Raw genomic sequence first — 24,848 nt, forward strand, 5'->3', positions numbered from 1 at the left:
AACCTTTTGGATTTACTTCCACCTTATTTGCCAAACCAAACTCGTATCTTCTTTTAGCTTTTCTAATCTCTTTCTTAAGATTCCTTTTACATTCTTTATATTCCTCGAGCAATTCCTTTACTCCATGCTGCCTATATCTATTGTAGACATCCCTCTTTTTCCGAACCAAGTTTCTAATATCCCTTGAAAACCATGGCGCTTTCAAAACTTTAACCTTTCCTTTCAACCTAACAGGAACATAAAGATTCTGTACCCTCATAATTTCACCCTTAAATGACCTCCATTTCTCTATTACATCCTTCCCATAAAACAACTTGACCCAATCCACTCTCTCTAAATCCCCTCGCATCTCCTCAAAGTTAGCCTTTCTCCAATCAAAAATCTCAACTCTAGGTCCAGTCCTGTCCTTCTCCATAATTATATTGAAGCTAATGCTATTGTGATCACTGGACCCGAAGTGCTCCCCAACACATACATCTGTCAGCTGACCTATCGCATTCCCTAACAGGAGATCCAACACTGTCCCATCTCTAGTCGGTACTTCTATGTATTGTTGCAAAAAACTATCCTGCACACATTTCACAAACTCTAAACCATCCAGCCCTTTTACAGAATGAGCTTCCCAATCTATGTGTGGAAAATTAAAATCTCCCACTATCACCACCCTGTGCTTACTACAAATATCTGCTATCTCCTTACACATTTGCTCCTCCAACTCACGCTCTCCATTAGGTGGCCTATAATACACTCCTATCAGTGTTACTACACCTTTCCCATTCCTCAATTCCACCCAAATAGCCTCCCTAGAGGAGTTCTCTAATCTATCCTTCCAAAGCACCGCCATAAGATTTTCTCGGACAAGCAATGCAACTCCTCCTCCTCTGGCCCTTCCTACTCTACCACACCTGAAGCAACTAAATCCAGGAATATTTAGTTGCCAATCACACCCTTCCTGCAACCATGTTTCACTAATAGCTACAACATCATAATTCCAGGTATCAATCCACGCTTTAAGCTCATCCACCTTTCTTACAATGCTCTGCTAGGCAGTCTCTCTCTTATATCCCAGAACCTTCTCGGCGGCCTTGTGCAATGACAGGCTACTGCATCTGCACACTTCTCCCAATCAAATCTCCTGCTGAAAGAAATTTCTTGCTTTTTAAATCATCTCAGCGGCCTTGCGCAATGATGAACTACTGCGTCTGCGTACTTCTCGTTACTTGTAGTTGACACAAGCAATTTCTTAATCTTTGTTGCTTGCCTATTTTCAGATTGTTAACATTAATGCAAAAAAATTTCAGCTTTCCTGTAGATATAAAAAGAATTTTTTGTTTTTTAGGGTAGAGTGGCAGAGAAATACACTCATTAGAGATAAGCGAAAAACATTTAGTTACATTTGAATGCAAGGCAAAGTGAAATTGCAAAGCAAGACACAATAAGATTCAGATAAACTCTTTTATTCTACTAAGTACCAATTTAATTAATTATTGGAAATGCATTGCTCAGGAAGAGAATAATGATACAAGAGATGCTGGTGATCTAAAGTAGAAAGGTAGATGAATCTCAATGACCTGACCATGTTTCAAGAGTGTTGTGGGAAGGGAGGGAATAAAATGCAGAGACTTTTTTTTAAAATCATTGATAACCATGGGTAAGGTACTGTAAGACTGAAGGCTGGCTCATCAAGTCAAATGAAGTTTACTATCATTTAACTGTATACATGTATATAATAGACAATAGACAATAGGTGCAGAAGTAGACCATTCGGCCCTTTGAGCCTGCACCACCATTCTGAGATCATGGCTGATCATCTACTATCAATACCCTGTTCCTCCCTTGTCCCCATATCCCTTGATTCCCCTATCCATAAGATACCTATCTAGCTCCTTCTTGAAAGCATCCAGAGAATTGGCCTCCACTGCCTTCCGAGGCAGTGCATTCCAGACACCCACAACTCTCTGGGAGAAGAAGTTTTTCCTTAACTCTGTCCTAAATGACCTACCCCTTATTCTCAAATCATGCCCTCTGGTACTGGACTCTCCCAGCATCTGGAATATATTTCCTGCCTCTATCTTGTCCAATCCCTTAATAATCTTATATGTTGCAATCAGATCCGCCCTCTCAATCTCCTTAATTCCAGCGTGTACAAGCCCAGTCTCTCTAACCTCTCTGCGTAAGACAGTCCGGACATCCCAGGAATTAACCTCGTGAATCTACGCTGCACTTCCTCTACAGCCAGGATGTCCTTCCTTAACCCTGGAGACCAAAACTGTACACAATACTCCAGGTGTGGTCTCACCAGGGCCCTGTACAAGTGCAAAAGGATTTCCTTGCTCTTGTACTCAATTCCCTTTGTAATAAAGGCCAACATTCCATTAGCCTTCTTCACTGCCTGCTGCACTTGCTCATTCACCTTCAGTGACTGATGAACAAGGACTCCTAGATCTCTTTGTATTTCTCCCTTACCTAACTCTACACCATTCAGATAATAATCTGCCTTCCTGTTCTTACTCCCAAAGTGGATAACCTCACACTTATTCACATTAAACATCATCTGCCAAGTATCTGCCCACTCACTCAGCCTATCCAAGTCACCCTGAATTCTCCTAACATCCTCATCACGTCACACTGCCACTCAGCTTAGTATCATCAGCAAACTGGCTGATGTTATTCTCAATGCCTTCATCTAAATCATTGATGTAAATGGTACACAGCTGTGGTCCCAATACCGAGCCCTGTGGCACCCCACTAGTCACCACCTGCCATTCCGAGAAACACCCATTCACCGTTACCCTTTGCTTTCTATCTGCCAACCAGTTTTCTATCCATGTCAATATCTTCCCTCCCAATGCCATGAGCTCTGATTTTACCCACCAATCTCCTATGTGGAACCTTATCAAATGCCTTCTGAAAATCGAGGTACACTACATCCACTGGATCTCCCTTGTCTAACTTCCTGGTTACATCCTCGAAAAACTCCAATAGATAGTCAAGCATGATTTGCCCTTGGTAAATCCATGCTGGCTCAGCCCAATCCTATCACTGCTATCTAGATATGCCACTATTTCATCTTTAATAATGGACTCTAGCATCTTCCCCACTACTGATGTTAGGATGACAGGATGATAGTTCTCTGTTTTCTCCCTCCCTCCTTTCTTAAAAAGTGGGATAACATTAGCCATTCTTCAATCCTTAGGAACTGATCCTGAATCTAAGGAACATCGGAAAATGATTACCAATGCATCCGCAATTTCCAGGGCCACCTCCTTTAGTACCCTAGGATGCAGACCATCTGGACCTGGGGATTTGTCAGCCTTCAGTCCCATCAGTCTACTCATCACTGTTTCCTTCCTAATGTCAATCTGTTTCATTTCCTCTGTTACCCTATGTCCTTGGCCCATCCATACATCTGGGAGATTGCTTGTGTCTTCCCTAGTGAAGACAGATCTAAAGTACTTATTAAATTCTTCTGCCATTTCTCTGTTTCCCATAACAATTTCACCCAATTCATTCTTCAAGGGCCCAACATTGTTCTTAACTATCTTCTTTCTCTTCACATACCTAAAAAAGCTTTTGCTATCCTCCTTTATATTCCTGGCTAGCTTGCGTTCGTACCTCATTTTTTCTCCCCGTATTGCCTTTTTAGTTAAGTTCTGTTGTTCCTTAAAAATTTCCCAATCATCTGTCCTCCCACTCACCTTAGCTCTGTCATACTTCCTTTGTCAACCACTGTGGCCCCTTTCCCCCCTTTGAATCCTTCCTTCTCCGGGGGATGAACTGATTTTCCACCTTGTGCATTATTCCCAAGAATACCTGTCATTGCTGTTCCACTGTCTTTTCTGCTAGGATATCCATCCAGTTAACTTTGGCCAGCTCTTCCCTCATGGCTCCATAGTCTCCTTTGTTCAACTACAACAATGACACCTCCGATCTGCCCTTATCCTTCTCAAATTGCAGAAAAAAACTTATGATATTATGGTCACTACCTCCTAATGGCTCCTTTACTTCAAGATCGCTTATCAAATCCTGTTCATTACACAAGACTAAATCCAGAATAGCCTTGTCCCTGGTCAGCTCTCATACAAGCTGTTCCAAGAATGCATCCCGTAGGCACTCTACAAACTCCCTATCCTGGGGTCCAGCACCAACCTGATTCTCCCAGTTCTCCTGCATGTTGAAATCCCCCATAACTACTGCGACATTACCTTTGCCACATGCCAGTGTTAACTCCCTATTCAACTTGCACCCAATATCCATGCTACTGTTTGGTGGCCTGTAGACAACACCCATTAGGGTCTTTTTGCCCTTACTGTTCCTCAGTTCTATCCACACAGACTCTACTTCTCCTGATCCTATGTCCCCCCTTGCAAAGGACTGAATCTCATTCCTCACCAACAGGGCCACCCCACCCCCTCTGCCCACATTTCTGTCCTTATGATAGCACGTATACCCTTGTACATTCATTTCCCAGGTCTGATCTCCCTGCAGCCATGTCTCCGTTATCCCAACAACATCATAGTTACCCATTCGCACCTGAGCTTCAAGCTCATCCGCCTTATTTCTGACACTTCGTGCATTCAGATATAGAATTTTCAGCCCATTTCTCCTCTCTCTGTTTAAATCGCTGCCTATTGTGCTTAACCCAGCTCCCCGAACTCCCTTCGGGCTATACACCCCTTGAATTTTGTTGTCCTTTCTAAATTTACTTATTCTTTCAGCACATTTAACTCCATGTTCCGTCAGACCATCCCTCTGTACATGTGTCCTCCTTATCACTTGTTCCGCCTCACCTTTCTCTACTACACACTTAATATTCCGGAACCGTGTAGTCCCCACCTGTCCTTTATTCTTCATCTCGCTATCCTCTCTCGCATTCTTGATCCCTGCCCCCTGCAAATTTAGTTTAAACCCCCCCCCCCCCCCGAGAAGAATTAGCAAACTTTCCTGCAAGAATGATAGTACCGCTCCAGTTCAGGTGTAAACCGTCCCTTCGGAACAGATCCCACCTTCCCTGGAACAAAGCCCAATTATCTAAAAACCTGAAGCCCTCCCTCCTGCACCATCCTCTCAGCCACGTATTAATCTGTATAATCCTTCTGTTCCTTGCCTCTCTCGCACGTGGCACAGGTAGCAATCCTGAGATTGTTACCCTGGAGGTCCTGCCCTTCAGCTTCACACCTAACTCCCTGAACTCACTACGCAGGACCCCCTCACTCATCCTACCCACGTCGTTGGTCCCTACATGGACCACAACATCTGGGTTCTTGCTCTCCCTCTCGAGAATAACCTGCACCTGATCTGAGATGTCCCGGACCCCGGCACCAGGGAGGCAACTTACCATCCGAGACTCCTGATCTTCCCCACAAAATCTCCTATAATCTCCTGTAATATAATGTATACAACCATATAACGTATATAGAAATGAGACAACGTTTCTTTGAACTGGGGCATAAGGTTCATAACGTGTGTTATGAAGGTAAGGATAAAATCTACAGATGAATCACACATAAATAACAAACTAAGGTGCATTAATATCAAATTTTTGTAAGGTACAAAACAGATTAACCAGTGACATCTCAAATACAATGCAGCTAGGAGATCATAAGCCTAATGGCCTCAGGAAAGAAACTGTTTCTCATCCTGACCGTTCCTGTTTTTATGTATTGTAGTCTCCTGTCTGATGGTAGAAAGTCAAAGAGGATACTAGATGGATGGGTGGGTAATAATACTAAAAGCCCTACGTATGCAGTGCTCCTGATAAATGTCCCCTGTGGATGATAGGGGGACCCTTATGATCCTCTTAGCTGTTCTCAGTCCTTTGCTGGAACTTCTGGTTTGATGTTCAACTGCTCCCATACCAAATGTCAGGACGCTCTCAATGGTGCTCTTGTAAAATGCAGTTAAGATGTGGGGTGGGAGTCTTGTTTGCCTCAATCTTTTTAGGAAGTGGAGGCACTGCTGTGCCTTCTTGTTCAGGGAGGTGATATTAGGGACCAGGTGATGTCATCCATGATGGGAACTCCCAGGAACTTTGTGCACTTAGCTCTCTCTGTGGAGGAGCCATGAATTCACAGAGGGAGATGGTTTGTCTTCACCTTCCTGAAGTCCACAATGATTTCTTTTGTCTTCTCCAGGTTCAAGCTTGGGTTGTTCTTCTCACACCGATTCACCAGCCGCTCCACTTCCTCTCTATACTCAGTCTCATCATCGTTCTTGATAAGGCCAACCACTGTTGTCATCCACAAACTTGATGACACGGCTTTAGCAACAGAGTCATATGTCAGCAGAGGGCTGAGCACACAGCCTTGGAGAGCACCAGTGCTCAGTGTAATGGGACAAGAGATATTGCTTCACACACAGACTGACTGTGGTCTTACTGTTAAAAAGTCCAGTATCCAATTACAGAGGGAGGTGTTGAGACCCAGCAAGGACAGTTTCCCTACCAGTTTCTGGGGTATGATGATGTTGAATGCCAAACTGGTTATAAACAGCAGTCTGGCATATGAAACCCCATTTTCCAGATGGGATAGGACAGAGTGGAGGGAAGGGGCTATTGTATCATCAGTGGATCGATTTGAGCAATAAGTGAACTGGAAAAGGCCCAGTGTAGCCAGGAGAAAGGTTTTAATTTTCCTATGACCAGCCGCTCAAAACATTTCATAATGGTTGATGTTAATGCCACAAGACGATAGTCATTTAGGCAGGTTACTGTTGCCTTCTTTTGTAGTGGAATGCTGGTTGCTGCCTAGAAAACCAACAGGACAATGAATTGTTCTTTAGAGGTGTTGAATATATCCATCAGCTGGGCTGCGCAGTCTTTCTGAACCCAACCTGCTGTATTATTTGGTCCCGTAGCTTTTCTTGGGGTGACTCTGACCAGGGTCTTCCTCACCTCAGCTTCAGCCAGACAGAATGTCTGCTCACCTGGGCATGAGGGGTGCCTTCTTTGCCAGCACTTTGTTCTGTGCATCAAACCGGGCATAGAAGACATTCAGCCTCTCTCAGGGAGTGAAGCATCCCAGTCACTGATGTACAGGTTAGATGGAGTCTGTAATCCTTTGAATTCCCTGCCACGTGTGCTTCATGTCTTTGGTGTTGCAGAAGTGACTGTAAATTCTTTGAGAATGCTCCCATTTTGCCTTCCTGATGGAGTGGGTAAGCACAGTTCTTGCTTCCTTGCGACCTGTCTCATCGCTGGATCTAAAAGCAGCATGATGATCCCTCAGCCTGGCCCAGACCTCTACAGTAGCCAAGGCTTCTGATTTGCCTCACCCAGATGTGTTTCTTGATGGTAGCATTCTCTGTACACTTCTCCATGTAGCCAATCACAGAATCCACCTATTCATTGATGTTAACATGGTTTCCATCAGTAACAGCCTTCCTAAACATTCTCCAGTTCATGCTTATGTTCTGCCTTTAAGAAGGGCTGAGCAGGAAAGCCAGGGACTACATGATGGTGAGCTTAATGTCATTGGTGGGAAAGTTACTGGAAGGGATTCTGACAGACAGCATCTACTTGTACTTGATAATACTAGGACTGCCAGCCCAGCTTTGTATGGGGAAACTCGTATCTCATATAAAATTTTTTTGAAGAGGTCACCGTGAGGACTGATGAGTGTAGGGAGGTAGACATAGTCTATGTAGACTTTAACAATGCTTTAGATAATGATCTAAATGAAAGGCTCATCTGGAAGATTGGATCACATGGGAGCCAGAGTGAGTAATTGTGGAAAGTGTAATAGTGCTGGGTTCACTCCTGCTTCTCTTGGTGATTTTGCTGAGAATGTAGGTGACGTGGTTAGTAAGTTTGTGAATAACACCAAAGTTGGTGGTGTGGTGGATAGTGAACAAGGTAGGGGAGTCTAAAACTGGAAGGCACAGGTTTAAGGAGAGAGTGAGAAAATTTAATGGCACAGGTTTAATGTGAGAATGGGAAGATTTAAAGGAGATCGGAGAGACATGTTTTACCACAGAGAGGGTGGTGGTGGAATATAGAATGAGCTGCCAGAGGAAGTTGTAGAGGTGGGTACAATTATAACATTTAAACGGGTTATTGATGGAAAGGTTTAGCAGATATGCAACAAATGCAAACAAATTAGACTAGCAAGAAGGCACTTTGGTCAGCATGGACAGTGGGCAAAGGGCCTGTTTTGGTGATGTGATTCTGATTTAAAAACGGAATAGTCTATTTTTGTACTCAATTTAATACACATCCAAACCAACTTAATTTGGAGACACCAGAACTTGGTCCATTATAATGAAACAAAAGTCAGCTTTTGATTAAATTGACTGTATATTTTTGTTTGTTTTCTTGATTTTAAAGGTACCTTGTAAACTTGGGTTGCATTAAACCTTTGTGTGATCTACTGACTGTCATGGACTCAAAAATAGTTCAAGTTGCTCTAAATGGGCTGGAGAATATCTTAAGACTTGGAGAACAGGAGGCAAAACAGAATGGGACAGGTGTCAATCCATATTGTGGCCTTATTGAAGAAGCCTATGGTAGGAGGAGAATTAACAATTGCTTTTTTCCATTCGAATTATAATGTTGTTTACGAAAGGACTATAATAAATGTCATAATTCTTAATCCTAGGACTGGATAAAATAGAATTTTTGCAGAGTCACGAGAATCAGGAAATCTATCAGAAGGCATTTGATCTTATTGAACATCACTTTGGTGTGGAAGAAGAAGACAGTAGCATCACTCCACAAGTGGATGAAAATACACAGCAGTTTCTTTTTCAGCAACAGGAGGTGCCCATGGAGGGTTTCCAATTGTAAAGTGTTCAACAAAGTACTCCTCTGCCCCATCCACCTCCTTGCTTCCCCCACCCTGTCCAAACCACCACCACATGTTAAGTTGACTTGAGAGATGATCAGAAAAAGTGTCTGAAGAGAAAAATTAATTAGGAACAAAATATTGTATCCTTTATTTTGTTTGAGTGGTGGGAGTTGTGGGGTAATTGTTGCACTTTCCCTTTCTTTAATTCCTGTTGCATTAAACAATTTTTTTCCAGTGTGTGCAACGTACCTCTTGCATCAGTAAAATGCAATCCTCCCAGAAATAAAGCAGGTCAAAATCCAGTAGATATTTGAATTGGGCTAAATTGAATGCTTTTGAGTAAAATCACCAAACTTCACTTGATATAATTATGAAATTCATAAGTTTTTGTAGAATGCTTATGAATGATTACTACCTTAGTTGGGTAAACATGCCATTTGATCGATTAGATAGTTAAAAAATGTAAGTATTGGAAAAAAACCCTTTGGATTTTTGTTTGCAATTTTTTTGTTTGGTGGGAATGGCTGGTAAGGGTGAGTGAGGAGGGTCTAAAGTGAATATATGCATAATAGTGAGCAACTACAGGCTTGTCCTGATTCTCAGTGTGGTGAATTTGCAGTTTTAATGAAATAATTATTTGCTTGGATGCAGTTAACATTAATCAAGGGTGGAGCCAAGATTCTGACTGGAAAGTTAAGAGCAGTATATTTGGAGACCTACAATGATTCAGAATTGGCATTTTTGATATTTTGAGTAGGTTAAATGTGTATTTTCCACAAGTGTTTAAAAATAGTTTGTTGATTATGGATTAATTTAACATTCAGATTTGATTTGTACATTTTTTCCTCTGTGGAAAAACGGAAGGGTGTTATAACTTTTGGTAATGATTTGGAAATGCAAGATACATCTTTTGGTGTGAGCTGATAATGTAGTTAGGGATAAAATAGAAAATGTTTGCTATGTTTATAAGGATTGAAGTATCTGACCTTGCCAGGTGTTGCATTGGAACAGCTGTTTCATCTATTTAAAAATATACAGACTTGATCTCTGGAGGAATTGAGTATACGATGCAGTCCTGTGAACATCAGCCATTATTTAACATGTTGTATTTAAATAACTAATTCTATCCCATGCCACACATCTGGTATAAATCTATCATGACCATGATCATTTAGATGCCAAGTTTTAAAACTTGCTTCTGTTTTCTCAGCAGCTACCTCTTGAATATCTAAGTTCCTGGTTTATGTCAATCTGCTATGTACAGTATTTCTAATCATCTGCCATTTATATCATCTTTTCCTTTGGGAGGTCACATGCATTTTTGCTGAAGCATCTGTATTATTTGCACATCGCTCCCTCCCTCAAACACCAAATTTATCTCTGGATGTCTGCCTGAGGCCCTTGACAGAAGAGATACTATGTGTTAAATCTTCCATGTGAAATTAGATTCTATTTACTGTTAAGTTAGTTTGTAAGTAGACGTAAAGTGGAGCTTTTCATTCTGATTTTAAAGGAGCCTATATCCAAGCTGAATTGAAAAACAATTGAATTCAGTCTTGGCTGAGTGCTACAGAGTCACGTGTTATCATTGATTAGGCAATTTAATTGCTGGGAGTATGATGAGGAAAAAACTCTAAAGCAAGTATAAAATCCACATCAATTTATGAGAAAGAAGGCTAATATTCCAGAAGCAACACGAGTGAATCTTTAGATGCTGGAAATAAATAAAAACACAAAATGCTGGCAGAACTCAGCAGGCCAGACAGCATCTATGGGAGGAGGTAGTGACAACGTTTCAGGCCGAAACCGTTCATCAGGAGTGAAGTGACATGGGATGGTCGAGGGGGGATAAGAAGTGGGGGGAGGGATAAAGTAGAGAGCTAGGGAAATGGGCCAGGGGGAAGGTGGAGAACTATGGGAAATAAAAGAGAAAGAAAGGTAGGGCTGGGGGGAGATTATAGTGAGGGGGGAAAAAAGAGAGAGAAAGAGAACCAGACTAAAATAATAGATAGGGATGGGGGTAAGGGGGGGGCAGGGGTATCAACGGAGGTCTGTGAGTTGGATGTTCATGCCGGCAGGTAGGAAGCTACCTAGGCGGGAGATAAGGTATTGCTCCATTGACCTGCGTGTGGCCTCATCTTGACAGTAGAGGAGGCCAAGGACAGACATGTCGGAATGGGAGTGGTCTGTGGAATTGAAGTGTGTGGCCACAGGGAGATCCCACCACTGCTGGAGGACTGAGCGCCGGTGTTCGGCGAAATGGTCTCCCAGTCTGCAGCGGGTCTTCCCAATGTATAAATGGCCACATCGGGAGCACCAGATACAGTATATCACCCCAGCTGACTCGCAGGTGAAGTGGTGCCTCACCTGAAAGGACTGTCTGGGGCCTGGGATGGTAGTGAGGGATGAAGTGTGGGGGCAGGTATAGCACTTCTTCCGTTTGCAGGGATGAGTGCCCGGAGGGAGGTCGGTGGGGAGGGATGGGGGGGGGGATGAATGGACAAGGGAGTCGCATAGGGAGCGATCTCTGCAGAAAGCCGAGAGTGGGGGGGGAGGGGAAGATGTGGCTGGTGGTGGGATCACGTAGGAGGTGGCGGAAGTTACGGAGGATTATACGTTGGATCTGTAGGCTGGTAGGGTGATAGGTGAGGACCAGGGGGACTCTATCCCTGTGGGCTGGCGGGGGGGATGGGGTGAGGGCAGAGGTGCGTGAAATATGAGAGACACGATGGAGGGCAGAGTTGATAGTGGATGAAGGGAAGCCCCTTTCTTTAAAAAAGGAAGACATCTTCCAGAAGGTAATTTTTAAACAAAAAAAACCTGATAGCCTTGTGCTTTGGCAAAGGAATAGTTGTTGATATTTTAACAGATTTTCTATTATTTGTATGCATATACCAGCATACAGTTTAACATCTACAGTTTTAGAGGAAATGGCTTCTACAATTCAGATAGACAGGTTATTATGAAAGAATGTGCTGGGAGACTCCATTCTATAAAATGTGAATCTTAATTACTGATCTATTAAATATTAAACAGTGAAGCCATTTTTCTCTACCTCTGCGATTGTGATTAACTGTGCTATAATTGGGTAGACAGATTATATTAAAGATGTAGGAATTGGAATCACTCTGAACTAGAATCTTGCTTGAGTGTACTTATATGTCCGGTTGAGTGGTATTATTCATTTCAGAAATTACAATTTATAATATCTTTCATTGGATTTTAAATTGATCATGTTAGTTTTGTTTGGAGTTTCTGAAGATCAGCTCTAAAGGATCAGGGTACTGGATATGTAGTATAATATATTTACCCTGCCATAAAATCCCACTATGGTGCTTGGTTCTTCTACATGTTACTAACAGACAAGCCTAACATTGACTCAATAACAGTGTGTTGGGATGGAAAGTTTGAATCTTACAATTTCCATTGCTTCTGACCAGACAGTTTCAATTTTTCCCGAGTCTATGTAATCAGCAGGATAGGAATGGGCTCAGAACCGGATTTTCAAAAATTTTGTAGTAGGATAATGATTATACTACAGAAAATTTAATCTTCAAGATTACCTGTTTTACATACTGTGTTTTACTAGTATTTTAAAATTAATCCTGAAAACATTTGCTGAGTTGGTAAATATTATGCTTGTTTGGCCTTCAGCATCTGGCACCTTTACATATTTTCCTTTGATTCAGCCACTCTTTCACTTTGGGAAGAGAGGAGGATGTTTATTCTCTCCAGTTGGTTAGAATCAGTGAAACTACATTTTGCACCTTCAGTGACAGTGAAATGGTGTTCATTCCTGTCTGGTGGACATTGTGAAAGAGCAAACAAAACAATGGAAAATGGAAAACTAATATGCAGAGTTAGGACTTTTTAAAAAATATCCTTGAGGATTCTTTCAGCATTTCTGCATGATTTTGGAATTATTAGATAACTGATATATTTTGCACTTCTGGAACCGTAACAAATACTTTAAGGTATACAATGTTAATTATAGAAAAATTTTCCAGTGCTGGAGTTTACTCATTTTGGTCTTTGTAACCTGATTTTTTTTTTAACTGAATTTCCTTTTTACTTAATTATAAACCTATGGTTATCAGAGTACATTGTGTTGGTAATTGGTCTGACTTTGTGGAGTTGCTGACGGACAATTCGTTTCAATTACTGGTGGACAGTTGATGAGAACAGCATTCAAATTTTGGAATATTGCTGATCAGTGACAATGTTAAACCCTGTTACCAATAAGAAGTTTAATTTGTATTCATATGAAGTGGCTGCAAGATGGCATAGAAATAATTTACTTACACTAAGTAATCTCAGCTGCTTAAATTTTATAAAGGAAAAGAAAGTATTTGGAGCGTAAATATCAATAGAGAGATATAATTGTTTTTATCAATCCTGCACTCTAGGCTTGCGTATCACAGGTTGATTATTTAATAAAAACAGAAATATTATATTTGCTACAATACCCTTTAATATTTTGATTTGAGAATACTGACTGCATTAGAGCCGTGAAGTTGAAGAGACCTGATTGTATTTCATATTTTGGTGTACTCTTATGTCCATTTCTTGTTTATCAATACCATAAATTGGTTCTGAATCCTTCACCAACCAATATACCAGTAGCATCTATCTTTTGAATTTTTCCAACTGACACCAGAACAGCAAATAATTTTCCTCAAGGATGCTATATGCAAATTTTCACGAAGTATGGATATTGCAATATTGTCATTAAAAATTCAACAACTTCCATTTTCCTTCTATGCAAACTTTTGTTTGAGGCCTTCTGACCAGGATCCTTGCTTTCAATGTATCAAAATATTATAAAGCATCTCTGTTGTCCAGGGGATCTTGTACAGTTTTTCTACAGATATAATTTAATGTATAGTGCTTAAATGTGCAATTTGACAGGGAGAAAGGTTCAATTTGTATTAATTAGAGCTGTTATAATTTGAAACACTGTTACTGAGAATTCTACTGTAGGGCAAGCACTGCCAACGATAGCAAAAGTTAAGCTGCTGTAACTAAGTTAACTTCTGTACTTTAAACTTAACTGGCATTTGTTTACAGAAGTTTTTGGCACCTGCACCCCTCCTTTGCAAAGTCATAGCAGAGATTTTCTGCAGAACAAAAAATAAATCAAAATGTTAATGCACTCCTTCCTGTTGTATGTTCACACAAGTGCCAATCTGACCACGAGTCCATGAAGATTTGTGTTTTTGTCTTGAACAAATGTAGTTACTTGAATGTAAACTTTTCATGGATATGTGGAAACATGCTGCTCTTTATAATTAACAACCACAAAGCTATTACTTGGGTCACATGAATATTGGGGAGTACTGACGTTACGTGTACTTGTCCATTGATTCATGGGTTTGGAATATAATTGATTGTTAACCACTAACTAGAAAATCCAACTCTGTATGCCCATGGCCAGAATCTTATATGCTAGTTTGCAAACAAATGTAGCAGATTTAAAATTTTGTTTTTTTGAACATGCACCCTAAAAATGCATAACCAAAAGAAATATTTATTTATTTTGATACATATTATAACAAGATTTTTTTTACTTCATCTTCTACAGATGTTTGCAAATTTAATGTCCATGTCCAAACTAATCTTCAAAACTTAAATAAACCTGGTTTTCTTTTTCTTATTAATTCATTTTGGGAGTGTGTGTCACCACCCAAAATGCTTTTGACAGTGGACGGACTTGTCAGCTAACTGTATGAATATGTGAAATGACAGCACAACAGAACATTTACTACATATGACAATGCACATGAAGAATGCACACACACACACTACCAAGTTTTGTTCCTCTGCTTAAACAATGTAAATGTACAAGTATAAAATAAATCTTGTTTCAAATCTACAATTTGTGTGTTGCCTACAACAGACTATTAAATTTGTAAAATTCTTCGCGGGGTATTGTTTGCAAAATTCAACCATTTGCTCAGATCTTACCAAAGTGAATGTATCATTTCAATTTATTGCACTTGAAATAACAACGTTAGTAAAGAAATTAACCTAAAGGGAAATCTTGTTTCTTGCTGCCAAAAGGTGATGATCATCTAAATTGAAGTGGATATTGCTTTGGGCTCATTCATTGTGAATTTACAACAGATTTAGGTTGAGAATGGATAATATGACATATGTCTTTAATCAACCAGACAATTCAAAGTTCAAAATAAATTTTATTATCTAAGTACATATATGGCACCATATACAACCCTAAGATTCATTTTCTTGCAGACATACTCAGCAAGTCTATAGAATAGTAGCTATTACAGGAGCAATAAAAGATCAACCACAGTGCAGAAGACAATGAACTGTGCAAATGCAAATATAAATAAATAGCAATAAATAATGAGATAAAGAATCCTTAAAGAGAGAATTTGCGGTTGTGGGAACATCTCAATGCAAGGGCAAGTGAATATAATTATTCCTGTTTATTCAAGAGCCTGATGTTTATGGGGGAGTAACAGTTCTTGAACCAAGTGGTGCAAGTCCTGGGCTCTTGGACTGTCTACCTGATGGCAGCTGTGAAAAGAGAGCATGGCCTAGGTGGTTGGGATTCCTGCTTTCCTATGGCAGAGTTTCATTGCAGATGTGGTTACTGGTTAATGGTTAGAGGGCTTTGCCCATTATAGACTGGGCTGAATCCACTACCTTTTGTAGGATTTTCCATGCCAGACCATGATGCAGCCAGTCAATACACTCTCCGCTACTCGTCTATAGAAGTTTATCAAAGTTTTAGATGCCATGCTGAATCTCTGCAGATGCCTAGGGAAGGAGAGGTGCTGCTGTACTTTCTTCACAGTTGCACTTACATGCTGGATCCAGGACAGTTCTTAAACTGCCTATTCTGCCTTCCAAATTATGTCCTTTAAGGGTGCATATATAAGATTCTCTAAAGGGCCAGGAGAAATTTAGAACTGTACAGTATAGGGTTAGGCCCTATGGCCCAATGTGCTTGTGCTGACCAATATAATCTAATCCCACCTGCTTCCCCCATTCTATCTGTTAATGTGTCTGCTGTCTGCCTAAGTGCCTCAAACATTGCTATTGTATTTATTTCTACTACCTGACCTGGACATGTGGTCCAGACACCTACCATTCTGTGTAAAATAAAAAAGAACCCCCTTCCCACCATAAACCTATCTGTCTTAGTACTTCACATTTCCACCTTGAGAAAAAAATCCTGACTGTCCACCCTATCTACAAGTCTCTCAATTTTATAAACTTCAAACCGGTAGTTATCAACCTCCAATGCTTCAGAGAAAGCAATTCAAGTTTGCTTCATTTTCCTTGTGGTTAATGCACTCCAATCCAGGAAACATCTTGTTGAACATCCTTCTACATCCCCTCCAAAGCCTCAATTTCATTCCTATAGTGTGGTGACCAGGCCTTCAAATGATATGTTCAATGTAGCATAGTATAATTACAATGAGACAACTATTAATTTGTAGAACATAGAATGTTGTGCTGACCTATGTAAACCTACTCCACAACGAATCTAACCTTCCCTCCTACACATCCAATAACCCTCTTTTTTAAATATTACATCCATTTGCCTATCTAAGTCCCTATTGCATTAGCCTCTTCCACCATCCCGGCAGCCCATTTCAGCCACAGTCGAAGTAAAAGTCACTCAATGTGAGGATGTATTCAGCCAGATGATTGAGTGTATTGGAGGAAAACTTGTTGACCCTCAGTTGCCCACCACCCCTGTTATTATCTGTCACTTTAATTCTGAACCCCTCTTTTAGCCCCACATAAGCTTTAGAAATGAACAAAACCAGAGATTTGAAATTCATAATATGATAACAAAGCGAAGGTGTTATCAGCAACACACACAAAATGCTGGAGGAACTCAGCAGGCCAGGCAGCATCTGTGGAAAAAAGTACAGTCGATGTTTTGGGCTGAGACCCTTTGCAAGTGTTATTAGTCGTCTCACTGGTCATAAAAGTGGATAAATTCCCAGGGCCTGATCATAAGACCATAAGGTATAGGAGCATAAGTAGGCCATTCAGCCCATAGAGTCTGCTCTGCCATTCAATCATGAGCAGATCCAATTCTTCCAGTCATCCCTTCTCCCCATACCCTTTGATGCCCTGGCTAATCAAGAACCTATCTATCTCTGCCTTAAATGCACCCAGTAACTTGGCCTCCACAGCTGCTCGTGACAACAAATTCCACAGATTTACTACCCATTGACTAAATTAATTTCTCTATATCTCAGTTCTAAATGGAAGTCCTTCAATCCTGAAGTTGTGCCCTCTTGTACTGGACTCCTCTACTAAGAGAAATAACTGCCATATTTAATCTGTTTAGGCCTTTTAACATTTGGAATGTTTCAATGAGATAACCGCCTCATTTTCCAGAACTCCAGGGAATTCAGCCCAAGAGCTGCCAGACATTCCTCATACGGTAACCCTTTTATTCCTGGAATCATCCTTGTGAATCTTTTCTGAATCTTCTCCAATGTCAGTATTTTTTTTGTGTGTGCCATACTCTGCCGGAGCCTCGGTGACCACTTTTTTTTTCAAGTAGTTGTCCCCCACATCCTTCATAGTGCAGTGGTTTTGTTTACAAGGCCAAGTTGCAAGCTCAACGCTCAACCTGGCACAGATGGAAAGAGTGTCTGGGAGCTGGATTCGAATTCAGGATCCTTAGTTCTGGAGTCCGGTGCTGATGTCACTGTGCCACCAACGGGGTTAATGTCAGTATATCCTTTCTAAAATAAGGAGCCCAAAACCGCACACAATACTCCGTGTGGTCTCATGAGTGCCTTATAGAGCCTCAACATCGCATCGCTGCTCTTATATTCTATACCTCTAGAAATGAATGCCAACATAGCATTTGCCTTCTTCACCACCAACTCAACCTGGAGGTTAACCTTTAGGGTATCTTGCACAAGGACTGCCAAGTCCCTTTAATCTCTGCATTTTGAATTCTCTCGCCATCTAAATAATGGTCTGCCCGTTTATTTCTTCCATTAAAGTACATGACCATACACTTTACAACATTGTATTTCATTTGCCACTTCTTTGCCCATTCCCCTAAACTAAGTCTCTCCACAAGCTCTGTTTCCTCAACACTACCCGCTCCTCCACCTATCTTTGTATCATCGATAAATTTAGCTACAAATCCATTAATCCCATAGTCCAAATCATTGACATACATCATAAAAAGCAGTAGCCCCAACACCAATTCCTGTGGAACTCCACTGGTAACTGGCAGCCAGCCAGAATTGGATCCCTTTATTCCCAGTCTCTGTTTTCTGCCGATCAGCCAATGCTCCACCCATGCTAGTAACCTCCCTGTAATTCCATGGGCTCTTGATAAGCAGCCTCATGTGTGGCACCTTGTCAAAGTCCTTCTGGAAATCCAAGTACGCCACACCTATTGCATCTCCTTTGTGTACCCTGCTTGTAATTTCCTCAAAAAAGATTGTTGTAGGTTAGTCAGGCAGGATTTTCCTTTCAGGAAACTATGCTGGCTTTGGCCTATCTTGTCATGTGCCTCCAGGTACTCTGTAATCTCATTCTTAACAATCGATTGCAACAACTTGTCAACCACTGATATCAGGTTAACAGGTTTATAGTTTCTTCTCTGCTGCCTCCCACCCTTCTTAAATAGCCGAGTAACACTTGCAATTTTCCAGTCATCCGGTACAATGCCAGAATCTTATCGATTCTTGAAAGATCATCATTAATGCCTCCGCAATCTCTCCAGCTACTTCCTTCAGAACCTGAGGGTGCATTCCATCAGGTCCAGGAGGTTTATATCCACCCTCAGAAAATTAAGCTTGCTGAGTACCTTCTCAGTCATAATTTTCACTGCACATACTTCACTTCCCAGACACCCTTGAATGTCCCAGATGTATCCAAGGATGAGAAGTGAGATAAGAGATTGCTTACACCCCTGAAGGTGATACAGGTGAGGTGCTAGATGTATCCCAAGGTGAGAAGTGAGGCAGCAGATTGTTCAAGCTCCTGATGGTGATACAGGTGAGGTGCTAGATTAGGGCTGTCTTGGATCAGGTCCAAGGCATTCTCAAGGACGAGGGTGAGCAGTCTTGGTAGACGTCGGCACCAATGACATTGGTAGCCAAGGTGAGGACGTCCTGAAGAAAAATTTTAGGGAGCTGGGGAGAAAGCTGAAAAATAGGTTTTCTGGGGTAGTAATCTCCGGATTGTTGCCTGTACCACGCACTGGTGATGGTAAAAATAGGATGATTTGGCAGGTGAATCTGTCGCTGAGGAACTGGTGCAGGAGCAGAGGGTCAGATTTATGGATCATTGTGATCTCTTCTGGGGAAAGTATGACCTGTACAAAAGGAATGGGTTACACCTGAACCTGAAGGAGACAAATATCCTTATGGCCATATTTGCTAGAGTTGTTTGGAAACATTTAAACTAATTTGGCAGGGGGATGGGAACCAGAGTACTGAGGATGACGTAGCTGGTTTACAAACAAAGGCAGTGTGTAGTGAGATTCCTAGCCAGGAGAGTCTGTTGATAGGGCAAAATTTTAATCAATGAGATGAGCTGCAACATTAAAGGTGGACAATTTCAAAACAGGACTAAAGGTATTATATTTGCATACACACAGTATACAGAATAAAGTAGATGAACTTGTAGCACAATTACAGATTGGTAAGTATGCCCTTGTAGGCATCATTGAATCATGGCTGAAAGATTATAGCTGGGAGCTTAATAAGGCATTGGTGAGGCCTCACCTTGAGTATCGTGAACAGTTTTGGGCCCCTCATCTTCGAAAAGATGTGCTTGCATTTGAAGAGGATCCAGAAGAGGTTCACAAGAATGATTCCAGGACTGAAAGGGTTATTATATGAGGAATGTTTGATGGCTCTGGGTTTGTACTCTCTGGAATTCAGAAGGATGAAGGGATCTCATTGAAACCTTTCAAATGTTGACAGAGTAGATAGAAACATAGAAAATATACAGCACAATACAGGCCCACAAAGCTGTGCCGAACATGTCCCTACCTTAGAACTACCTAGGCTTTACCCATAGCCTTCTATTCTTCTGAGCTCCATGTAGCCATCCAGGAGTCTCTTAAAGCACCCTATCATTTCTGCCTCCACCACTGCTGCCAGCAGCCCATTCCACACACTCACTATTCTCTGCATAAAAAACTTACCCCTGACATCTCCTCTGTACCTACTTCCAAGCACCTTAAAACTATGCCCTCTCATGCTAAACATTTCAGCCCTGGGGAAAAGCATCTATCTATTTTAACACAAGGAGTGTTGTGAACAAAGTGGATGAGCTTAGAGCATGGATCAGTACTTGGAGCTATGATGTGGTGGATATTACAGAGACTTGGATGGCTCAGGGACAGGAATGGTTACTTCAAGTGCTGGGTTTTAGATGTTTCAGAAAGGACAAAGAGGGAGGCAAAAGAGGTGGGATGTGGCACTGTTGATCGTAGATAGTGTCACGGCTGCAGAAAAGGTGGAAATAATGGAGGGATTGTCTATGGAGACTCTGTGGGTGGAGATTAGGAACAGGAAGGGGTCAATAACTTTACTGGGTGTTTTTTATAGGCCACCCAATAGTAACAGGGATATCGAGGAGCAGATAGGGAAACAGATCCTGGAAAGGTGTAATAATAAGAGTTATTGTGATGGGAGATTTTAATTTCCCAAATATCGATTGGCATCTGCCCAGAGCAAGGGGTTCAGATGGGGTGGAGTTTGTTAAGTGTGTTCAGGAAGGTTTCTTGACACAATATGTAGATAAGCCTACAAGAGGGGAGACTGTACTTGATTTGGTATTGAGAAATGAACCTGGTCAGATGTCAGGTCTCTCAGTGGGAGAGCATTTTGGAGATAGTGATCATAATTCTATCTCCTTTACCATAGCATTGGAGAGAGAAAGAAACAGACAAGTTAGAAAAGCGTTTAATCGGAGTGAGGGGAATTATGAGGCTATGAAGCAGGAAATTGGAAGCTTAAATTGGGAACAGATGTTCTCAGGGAAAAGTACAGAAGAAATGTGACAAATGTTCAGGGGATATTTGTGTTGAGTTCTGTATAGGTATGTTCCAATAAGACAGGGAAGCTATGGTAGGGTACAGGAACCATGGTGTACAAAGGCTGTAATAAATCAAGTCAAGAAGAAAAGAAAAGCTTACAAAAGGTTCAGAGATCTAGGTAATGTTAGAGATCCAAAATATTACAATATAAGGCTAACAGGAAGGAACTTAAAAAGGAAATTAGGAGAGCCAGAAGGGGCCATGAGAAGGCCTTGGCAGACAGGATTAAGGAAAACCCCAAGGCATTCTACAAGTATGTGAACAGCAAGAGGATAAGACGTGAAAGAATAGGACCTATCAAGTGTGACAGTGGGAAAGTGTGTATGGAACCAGAGGAAATAGCAGAGGTACTTTACTTCAGTCTTCACTGTGGAAAAGGATCTTGGTGATTGTAGTGCTGACTTGCAGCAGACTGAAAAGCTTGAGTATGTAGATATTAAAAAAGAGGCTGTGCTGGAACTCTTGGAAAGCATCAAGTTGGATGTTGCCGGGACCGGATAAGAGATACCCCAGGGTACTGTGGGAGGTGAGGGAGGAGATTTCTGAGCCTCTAACGATGATCTTTGCATCATCAATGGGGATGGGAGAGGTTCTGGAGGATTGGAGGGTTGCAGATGTTGTTCCTTTATTCAAGAAAGGGAGTAGAGATAGCCCAGGAAATTATAGACCCGTGAGTCTTGCTCCAGTTGTTGGCAAGTTGATGGAGAAGATCTGGAGAGGCAGGATTTATGAACATTTGGAGAGGTATAATATGATTAGGAATAGTCAGCATGACTTTGTCAAGGGCAGGTCGTGCCTTACGAGCCTGATTGAATTTTTTGAGGATGTGTCTAAACACATTGATGAAGGAAGTAGATGTAGCATATATGGATTTCAGCAAGGCATTTGATAAGGTACCCCATGCAAGGCTTATTGAGAAAGTAAGGAGGCAGGGGATCCAAGGGAACATTGCTTTGTGGATCCAGAACTGGCTTGCCCACAGAAGGCAAAGAGTGGTTGTAGACGGGTCATACTCTGCATGGAGGTCAGTCACCAGTGGAGTGCCTCAGGGTGCCAAGCTGTATGGTTCCTAATGCCCTTCCCTTGGACAACATCGGTGGCATGGAGAGGGGAGACTTGCAGCTTGGGCAACTTCCATCAAAAAAACCTTGCCCATGCTTGTGCCCTGGAAACTTTCCAAAGCGCAAATCCATGATCTATCAAGACTAACGGAGGCCTACACACATGCCTCAGGAATCTGTTCTGGGACCCTTACTCTTCATGATTTTTATAAGTGACCTGGATGAGGAAGTGGAGGGATGGGTTAGTAAATTTGCTGATGACACAAAGGTTGGAGGTGTTGTGGATAGTGTGGAGGGCTGTCAGAGGTTACAGTGGGACACTGATAGGATGCAAGCTGGGCTGAGAAGTGGCAGATGGAGTTCAACCCAGATAAGTGTGAAGTGGTTCATTTTGGTAGGTCAAATATGATGGCAGAAGACAGTATTAATGGTAAGACTCTTGGCAGTATGGTGAATCAGAGGGATCTTGGGGTCCTAGTCCATAGGACGCTCAAAGTAGATGCGCAGGTTGACTCTGTGGTTAAGAAGGCATATGGTGTATTGGCCTTCATTAATCGTGGAATTGAACTTTGCTCCTTCAGTAAAAACGGTTCTGCCAGGTTTAGTAGCTAAGGCACACATGAAGGCTAGGAGGTAGACTTGGTTGTCAGAGGATTTTGAGGTGCACGCTATTAGGAGTATTTAATAGGTAGTGGAAGCTTGTCCCCATTACCACTCCCAGTTATAACAACCTTAAGGAACCAATAGACACGGACTGATTAAGGATAGTCCGCACAGCTTCATGCAAAATTTGTCATGTCTAACCAATTTTACAGAGTTTTTCAAGGAAGTTATCAGGAAAGTGGATGAAGGTAAGGCAGTGGATGTTGTCTACATGGACTTTAGCAAGGCATTTTACAAGATCCTGCATGGGAGGTTGGTCAAAAAGGTTCAGTCATTCAGCATTCAAGATGAGGTAGTAAACTATATTAGACATTAGCTTTGTGGGAGAAGGCAGAAAATGATAGTAGATGGTTACCTCTCTGACTGTGACGAGTGGAGGGATCGGTATTGAGTGCTTTGTTGTTTGTCATCTGGATGATAATGTGGTTAACTGGATCAGCAAATCTGCAGATGACACCAGGATTGGGGTGTAGTGGAGAGTGAGGAAGGCTATTATGACTTGCAGTAGGATCTGCATCAGCTGGGAAAATGGGCTGAAAACTGGCAGGCAAGTGCAAGGTTCAAAGTAAAATTTATTATCAGAGCACATACAGTGTACAGTATGTCACCACATACATTCCTGAGATATATTTTCCTGTCAGCACGTATACGGTATGTCACCACATACATCCCTGAGATACATTTTCCTGCTGGTACACTCAGCAATGTATAGAATATTTACTGCAAACAGGATCAATGAAAGAGTGAGAGCATAGAAAACAACAAACTGTGGAAATGCAAATATAAATAAATAAATATGAATAAATTATGAGAGCATGAAGTAACAAGATAAAGACTCCTTAAAGTGAGACCATCTGTTGTGGGAACATCTCAGTAGATGAGTGCAGTTTTCCCCTTTTGTTCAAGAAGCTGATAGCTGAGGGGTAGTAACTCTTGTATGTTATACCTGATGGCAGCAGCAAGAAGAAAGCAAGGCTTGGGTCGTGAGGATCTTTGATGATGGATGCTGCTTTTCCACGGCAACCTTTCATGTAGAGGTGCTCAATGGCTGGAAGGGCTTTACCCTTGATGAACTGGGCTGAATCCACTACCTTTTGTAGGATTTTCCATTCAAAGGCACTGGTGTTCCCATATCAGGCCATAATGTAGCCAGTCAATACACTTTCCACCACACATTTGTAGAAGTTTGTCAAAATTTTTGATGACATGACGAATCTCTGCATACTCCTGAGGAAGAAGAGGTACTGTCATGCTTTCTTTGCAATTATATTTATATGACAGGTCCAGGACAGGTCATCTGAGATAGTGACACCCAGGAATTTAAAGTTATTGACTTTTTCCATCTCTGATCCTCCAATGACAACTGGCTCATAGACCTCTGGTTTCCTTCTCCTGAAGTCTACAATCAGTTCCTTGGCTTGCTGACGTTGAGTGAGAGGTTGCTGTTATGACATCATTCAGTCAGATTTTCAATCTTCCTCTTGTATTGATTCATCGCCACCTTTGATACAGCCCACAACAGTGGTGTCATCAGCAAACTTGAATATGGTTTTGGAGCTGTACTTAGCCACACATTGGTGTAAAGTGAGTAGAGCAGGGGTTAAGCACACATTGCTGTGTGCACCTGTACTGATGGAGATTGTGGAGGAGATATTTTTACTAATTCAAACTGTATGGGGTCTGCAAGTGGGGAAATCCAGGATCCAACTGCACAAGGAGTGACTGAGGCCCATGTCTTGGAGCTCACTGACTAGTTTTGAAGGGATGATGGTGGTGTTACACTTCAGTAGGACCAACCAGGGTAGGTCTTACACTGTGAATGATAGGGCACTGAGGAATGCTATAGAACACAGGGATCTGGGAATAATCCATAATTCATTGAAAGTGGTGTCACAGGTAGATAGGGTCATAAAGAAAACTTTTAGCACATATGCCTTCATAAATCAAAGTACTGAGTACATAAGATGGAATGTTATGTTGAAGTTGTATAAGAAGTTGGTGAGGCCTAATTTGGAGTATTGTATGCATTTTTGGTCACCTACCTACAGGAAAGATGTAAATAAGGTTGAAAGAGCACAGAGAAAATTTACAAGGATGTTGCCGGGTCTGGAAAACCTGAGTTGTAAGGAAAGATTGAATAAGTTAGGACTTTGTTGCTAGGAATGTAGATTGAGAAGAGATTTGATAGAGGTATACAAACTTATGAGGGGTACAGATAGGGTAAATGCAATAGGATTTTTCCACTGAGCTTGGAAGGAGTAACAACCAGAGGTC

General features: G+C 41.5%; 1 protein-coding gene across 5 annotated transcripts in view; it reads left to right on the forward strand.

The window, feature by feature from the left end:
- The window catches only part of LOC140715778 (importin subunit alpha-7-like), a 129,539-nt gene extending 118,889 nt beyond the window's left edge, over positions 1 to 10,650 (forward strand). For all 5 annotated transcript variants that reach the window (XM_073028152.1, XM_073028154.1, XM_073028155.1 and 2 more), the window contains 2 exons: positions 8,324 to 8,502; positions 8,595 to 10,650. In XM_073028152.1, the coding sequence (XP_072884253.1) occupies positions 8,324 to 8,502; positions 8,595 to 8,782 (367 nt within the window). In that variant the 3' untranslated portion in view covers positions 8,783 to 10,650. The remainder of the gene's footprint in view (positions 1 to 8,323; positions 8,503 to 8,594) is intronic.
- The last annotated feature ends 14,198 nt before the right edge of the window (positions 10,651 to 24,848 follow it).

This window comes from Hemitrygon akajei, chromosome 24, assembly GCF_048418815.1.
Source record: "Hemitrygon akajei chromosome 24, sHemAka1.3, whole genome shotgun sequence".
NCBI classification, from domain to species: Eukaryota; Metazoa; Chordata; class Chondrichthyes; order Myliobatiformes; family Dasyatidae; genus Hemitrygon; species Hemitrygon akajei.